The sequence below is a fragment of the Pagrus major genome, chromosome 6, assembly GCF_040436345.1.
Source record: "Pagrus major chromosome 6, Pma_NU_1.0".
NCBI classification, from domain to species: domain Eukaryota; kingdom Metazoa; phylum Chordata; class Actinopteri; order Spariformes; family Sparidae; genus Pagrus; species Pagrus major.
In genome coordinates this window covers 14477469-14484929 of record NC_133220.1, presented here as the reverse complement: position 1 = coordinate 14484929, position 7461 = coordinate 14477469, and the positions used below count along the sequence as shown (strand labels likewise).

At 45.1% G+C, this 7461-nt stretch overlaps 1 protein-coding gene across 1 annotated transcript; it reads right to left on the bottom strand.

Annotated features, from left to right (window-relative positions):
• On the bottom strand, nt 1-858 carry LOC140998884 (leucine-rich repeat-containing protein 3-like). The gene has a single exon (XM_073469295.1). The coding sequence runs from the start codon at nt 856-858 to the stop codon at nt 1-3; it is 858 nt and encodes a 285-aa protein (XP_073325396.1).
• Between the last annotated feature and the right edge of the window lie 6603 nt (nt 859-7461).

Genomic DNA, 7461 nt, shown 5'->3' with positions numbered 1-7461 from the left:
TCAGAAACCAGTGCTCAGAGTGTCTGTCTCTGTCGGGGTCTTGCGTGGGCTGGGCAAACTCTTCAGGTACTCCAAATGCCTCCGGGCCTCGGCTTGGTTCTGCCTCACATAGTACACCACATATACAATGACCATGAAGAACCAAACAAACATTGTCACCAGCATGGCCACATCAGTGGTTTTCCTCTGCAGGCTGCAAAAGTTCACCCCAGAGTCCAACAGTTTGACGAGCGGTTGACCTGCGTGCTCGCCCTGCGACCCCGGGTCCTCCCACCTGCTCCCCTCGCCCAACCCCCGCACAGAGCTCTCACAAATGATCCCATTCACCGTCTCGGGCTCCAGGTTCAGAGTCTCCATCAGCTCCTGGAGGGCGCAGTCACAGTGCCAGGGGTTGTGGTAGAGGCGTGTCTTTGCACGAGTGGAGCCAAACTCCTCCCTGTTGGCCTGCCTCAGCTGGTTGTGTGAGAGGTCCAGCAGACGCACCTCGGGGCCCAGATGCCGCAAGGCCCCTGAGGCCAGTGAGTCGATACGGTTGTGGGACAGGTACAGGTCCCGCAGGTGGATGAGGTCGGTGAAAGCCCTTTCAGGGATGTTCCGGATATAGTTGCGTTCCAGGTGGAGGGAGACCGTTTCTGGTGGGATCCCCTCTGGGATCTCCCGCAGCCCAGCATCTGAGCACAGCACCGTGGCCGTGTCCCAGGCACAGTGGCAGCTGTCCGGGCACTGGGGGGACACTTGGCCCCACAGGGCCGAGAACAAAAGCGAGACGCACAGCCAGGAAGGAAGATCCACTCCTTCACCTCTCCGTCTTCCTCCACTGCTGCTGGTACGTCTCTCCTCACACCAGCCTGTACACATCGCCTCACCATAGCCCCCTGAGCCACACCAGGTCCCAATCAGACACCTCACACGGTCGCACGGGGAGAATCTGGCAGACTGGAGGAAAAAAGGGTCAGTCTGGAAAAGATTACTCTCTCTGTACAAACCTGTCAAACACATGCAATCAGAATGAACGCGGACAGGAGATTATGATGTTTAGGAGGACGAGGAGAAAAAAGGTCAGTGCGCAGAGATCGACGATGAAATGAGCTTAAGCCGGTTTATCTGAAAAACACTGCGAATACAGACGCTGTAATGCAAAATACCAAAGCATGAAAGAGGACAATTTCTGTGCAAGTAATGATAGTTTAAACAATCTAATAAAGGTTGAACTAACTCCTGTATTTCTGCATTAAAAGGACATTAATCATTAGACATGACTATCCTGCTCTCTCTCTCTGCACAATTCCAATTGAAGACCAGAAGAAAAGCATCAGATTACACTCATCAATACATGTTTATCTCATTTATCCTTCTATTTATTTTCCCATGATGCCATAGCCCTTTAATCATAATCCATTGGTGGAGGGGTGCATTGTAGGGATCGATAGTCCAAGTATTGCCTGCTGCACTATTAACAGAGGGAACATCAATCCTGCCTGTGTCCCACAGTGTCAATAAGTGACAGAGCTGAGGGGGGGAAATAAACCAGCAGTCGTCTGGGTGTTAGCATCTGCTCACTACTCCTGCAGTTAGGTAGGTGGAAGACCACTGGAGAATACATTACATGCGTTATGTGTGTTAAGTTATTTTCATCTGCCTGACCTCCCGTCTATGTGGGTCTGTGAATGGTGTCAGTTTGTTCGGACAATCCAATCAGACGTTGTCAGAACATTTTTCTGAACAGCAGCAGAAATCCCCTCCCTGAATCTGATTACAACACCATCCTCTTAAATGTCAAGCACTTTCTGCTCTTCTCCCCCCGTCTTTATAATAAAATCAAAGCTGTCGTGTGTTTTCTATTTTACTGCAAACACTAAAAAGGCTTCAACCTCTGACTGGCCTAGATTTGGCTGATAAGCCTAAAGGTGACAGACAAGGCTGACTGACTGACAGACTGGCAGCACTGTGCTGTCCATCAAGTGGCACAGTGTGTCTCACCACTCATTATCCCTCCCTGGTATTAACATACTGAATGTAGATGCATGCAAATCCCCAATTAACAAAAAAAACAATAATCTGCTGCATAATTATGAATGGGAATTATAAAAGGTTGAAAGAGGAGGGACACAGAGAGGCTCAGATGGCAGTGTGCTTACAGCTGTCGCTTACAAGAAGATATTTATAACATAACTTCATTTAGAGGCTCTGTCTGCTTTCTGGATCCGAGTTCAGCTCAAGAGCAAACTGTACCTTTATTTTTTTTTTATCGGATTAACCTGCGCTGATAACATTTCCGGGGAAATTTCATTTACTTTAAATTAACATTGATGTGAAACAGGTCAGATGGTCGCGAAACCCAGATGACGGGAAGCAAATGCACGAGGGTTGGACGCAACTTTATATAAAAAAAAAAGTCATAAAAATTAAGTTTAAAGTCGCTTTAATATTAAAAAGTTGATGCAAATTTTAATAAAAAAACAAAAAAAAAACACGACAAATGAATCCCCCAGACGCGTTATAATAAGAACTGAATTAATGATTTTTATTTTGAAATAGACTTACCTGTAAAATGGTTTCCTGTTTAGTTTAAGATCCAAAAAGTGAAAGAAAGAAAATCCGTTTCCAGTTTTCCTCCAGATTTTTTTTTCCCGACAGCAGAGACTGGAAATCCTCTTCTCTTCCTTCTTCAGTGTGGAAAAATAAGTGGGGGGGAAAAGGAAACTATGTGGACATCCTCAGTAGTGGATCCGTGGTGTGTCGCCTGCAGACGGCTTCATCACTGACTGCCGTTAACAGAGGGTAGTTATAGCAACAAAGATGTGGGGCAAACTATCCCTCCCTCCCTCCCTCCCTCCCTCCCTGCCTGCATGTGTGACCAAAAAAAAAAGGAGGTGTGCCATCATGAGTCCTCCCTTGTCCTCACTATCTCTCTAGTTTCTAGAAGACATTGGCTCTACAGGAGATATTAACTTAATTACCTGCAGGTACAATTAAATTATGATGCTCATCTTTTTCTGTGAACTATGACTGAATCCATGGCAGGTATACACACAGGTGAGGAAGACAGAAAGAAGAAAGACACAACAGCTTTTATTCACTGAAATACGAAATGTCAGACAAGAAACATTATTTTCCATCAGAGGAGCAAAAAAACAGGACTACTGCCTGATGGAGCCCAAAGAAAACAACATTAAAAGGGAAGACGCGCCTCCCTCCATCACTCATGTCTGGGTTTTTTTTTTTATCCGGCAGGAGGTCAAGTGGAAAGAGACCTCATCTATCACCGTGTGAAGAGCTTATACACTGTACATCAGGTACAAAGTGAGGATTTATTTCAACATGTGGATAAAGAGCACATAACGCCTCCACATGCATACGTTTACAAACACAGGAGGTCGACACAAGGCAACCTTGAGACTCAGGAGTGCACACACACACACACATACAGAGATGGGAAATGTTATTCATGGAGGTTTACTCTTAGGGACGAGCATCATGCTCTCTCTTTTGCTTTTTCTACTATGAGCAGTGGGAATATCTGCCGATCTACAGAGGAGCCCTCGGGGGAGGAGAGGACCGGGTCTGACAGCCCTGATGGCACCTCGTCTCCCTCCTCTGCCTCACCCCCCCCCCAGCCTGTCCTGCTCCCATCAACCTGCTAAAATACGATGACATTTCCCCTCCTGATAAATATAATACAGAATGCTGCAAGTGTAATACATTTTTTGTGAATGTTCTGCCCTTGACGGGTGATTGTCTCCGTGGTTGCCAGACACAGGGCTGCAGACAGGCAGTGTTGTGGCACAAAACGGGGGATAAAGGGGGCGCGTAATGAGACCGCACATGATTGCAGAGAGAGAGGGGAAAAAAAGCATTGCACATTGTGTGTGTTTTTTAAGGTCCCCAGGCTGAGAGTGAATGGCTGAGAAGTTCAATTTGCAGCAAGAAAAAATAGAAATGGGAAAAAGAAATGAGTTGAGTTGACGACGGTGGTTGCACAGTGTTTATTGTGGGGATGTTCTCGGAGGAAGCCGTGCTGAAAGATGTACATGGTACGAGGAGCAGTTTGTTGTTGATGACAATGTGAACTCTCCTGGAAAACCTGACTGCGGTGAAGTGAAGCAGTTTGGCATCATCTGGTTTGGGTGTAGTCCTCCGAAGGGAGAAAGCTGACTGAACCGTACATGAATTTGTAAACTTGATGGGAGGCAGTGAAAAACTATCTGACAGCCAGTGACAGAAATCTACTCCTCCAAGCATGGGTATGATTTTTGAAAGGATAAAATACATGTCCTGGCTGCATGGAGAGTAGGTCTCATGGAGTGGAGGGGAGAGAGATGTAAAAGCAGCAGAGCATTTCTTGTAACCTGCCTGTCATTCTCTGGAGACTGAATCCACTAACAACAGGTCAGGCGGGGGGCAGGTGTTCTGCTGAGGCTCTCAGTAGCCATTTTTCCACAGTGGGGCCACCTGGGACTCGCCAGGGCTGGAGTCGTCTAAAAAATGCTTACAACCCAGGACCAACACAAAGGTGCGGTCTGTTGCTGTTGTTAGAAACCACAACGCAGACGGAAAATCATCCCTGCTGACAAAACAAAGTATTAAAAAAATGTTGCTTTGTAGGTAGAAGTCTAGGTGACAGGAAAGGACTTAGTGCTGGCAAGACTGTTCTGTAGGAAGGGGGGGGAAACAGAGCACAGGCTAAAAAAATGCAAAAAGTCAGGAAAAGGCTTTGGATTTTAAAATACAGTCAGAGCATCTTTTTGATTTCCTGCGCACAGCAATCAGGCGAGTGCACTTGATCATGAATAACCCTGAAATTGTGTGCGTGCAAGTGTAAAGAAGGGGCTGGAAACTCAGATCAATACATACCAGGCTACAAGTCGCCTTTTTTCCTCCTCTTTGGGTTTGATGTTTCTCTCAAAGTGTCTGCAATTACGTGGCTGTGGTGAATACACCTTTGCCGTCTCCTCTTTCAGTGCGCTTATAGCTGGAGGGGAAATAAAAGGGCCATCTTCTGTATCTCCCAAAACAAGACAGCCCTGTTTGGCAGAGATTACAATATGAACCATGTGACTGTAAAAAGGCTGTCACAAATGTGTATAGATTGGATTGAGACCTTGGCTGAGGTCCAGCACAATTGAGAGCAGAGTAATAACACTAAAATGAGTGTGCATGTGTGTGTGTCTGTGTGTGTGTGTGAGAGAGAGAGAAAGACAGTGTGGAAAATAAGATGCAAGAGGAAGAGTGGCCTTCCAAAGCTATTAAAAATACCCGCTGCACTCTCAGCTGAAATGGAAACAATAACTCAGCAGTTGAAACTTGAGACTAAATATAGATTAGATGATACAGCAAGTGCTGTATAATTGCAGCGATTATCCTCGAACTAAAGGAACAGTTCACCACAAATTAAATATATGTACTTTTTGTAGCATTTATCCATCTAAATGTTTTGTTTTGGCGTGAATTGCCGAGTTTTGGAGATATTGGCTGTAGAGATGTCTGCTTTCTCTCAAATACAAGAGAATTAGATGCCACTCGGCTTGTGGTGCTCAAAGCTAAAGAAAATACATTTAAAAAACTTAACAGCAATGTATCTTTCCAGAAAGCCATGACCTCGTTACTCAAGATAATTGGCAGACCTTGTGTGAGCAGTTTCATGGAGGAACCATTTTCTTCCTACCGAACTACATCTGCCAACTGTATGTACACGCAGAAGGAAGCATGCATGATGAGTTATATATTCCACTGCCTTTCTGGCAAGACCTGTCCTGCTCTGCCTGTAATTCGTTGGTTGGTTGGTATAAATGTAAGTTTAGTGTCAAGACGCTGCAGCTCTGACAGCTGAAGAGGTCGGTGTGTTTACCGAGGAAACTACGGCTCATAATCCGCTGTATCAGAACCGCAGCTAGCTATTTGTTTCACAGACCAACCGCAAGAAAAACATAACACAATCCATTAACACCAGACAACCACCGAACATAGTTAGGAATTAGCAAGCTAGCTAGCCAATTCTTGCCTCATTTGTGGTACGAAAAACGCTTTTTTTGCAACAGGTAGAAGGCGCCTATTAGTTGTACTCCACGGCTTTTCTCGCCGTTTCTCGTCAAAAAAGGTGATGGATGTAATAAGCACGGAGAACCAGGGCCAAAAAGCGATCAAGGCATTCGTAATGTGGAAGAAAGTGTGGTTTCATCATGGAAAACTGATAGACTGGGCCCGTCACTAAGAAAAGCAGTGGGATCCATAATCATGTGCGCACGAGAGGCTAGCTAACTGAGCTAGCTAATGTTACAACTCAGTTAAGGAGGACGCCATTAACGTTTACATCCAGCCCTGTCACGAGCACCAACCTCTTCTCCATGAGTAGATGCATGCTTCCCTCTGCGCTGTGATACTGTTTGCAGGTGTAGTTTGATATAAAGCAAATAGTTCCTACATGAAACTGCTCACAACAAGTCTGTTGATTATCTTGAGTAACTTGGTCATGATTTCTGGAGATGGACAAACTGTTGAGTTTTTTTTTTGGGGCTCTTTGAGCACCACAAGCCAAGTGCCATCTAGTGTCATCATATTTAAGAGAAGGAAGACATCTCTATGGATAAATGCATCTCCAAAATTCAGCATCTTACACCAACACAATCTAGATGGATAAATAGCTTCACAGGTAAGAGGATTTGTGGGTAAACTGTCCCTTTAAAGGCAATAAATGTTTGTATTTCTGACCAGCATCCAGTTTAGAGCGTACAAAAGCATTTTCTGTTTCAATTGAGAGAGCAACAAAGAAAGCAAAAGACAGACGGTAAAAGGATCACTGGAGAATTAACAGTCCGCACCACTGACCGCAACTAATGACAAATGAGGGGAAAAAAAGAAAAGAAGCTGCAACATTAGCAGCTATAAGTAACCACACGTGAATTATTTTTGTACACTGGCATTTTCACAATGACACCAGCACTGATGGAAATAAAATGCATAACTCTGAAATTGTACAGCAATATGTTACGTCGAGGGCAAGAGCAGCAGAAGGGCAGCCTCGTGGAGAATGTATTAAGGGAGGAGTAACAGGTAGAGATGGGAGGGGGGAGAAAATCTGGAGCATTAATGAGAAAATTCAAGGCACATCCCCCCGACTTTATTACAGGGAAATTGACTGCATGGTTCGTCCCACTGCCGGTAACCTTGTCACGACACTGGCTGCCATAAGTAGAACCTCTTTGTGGCGTTTGAAAATTTAATTTCACAGAATTAATCAGGCCTCATTATTGACGCTTTGATGCTGCAGCCAGGCGGTACTAGCCTCTGCCACTCTTTGTTGTGCTACGTTTAATGTCAGCACACTGGAAATTAAAGGATGATCCACTGTCCAGGTGTCTATATAAGTCGCCCCTTGAAAGGTAAGACCGTGGTATTCATATGCTTTGAAGATGTTCACCGGCATCATATTCCCCTGACAGTGGAAAAAAACAGACATATGGG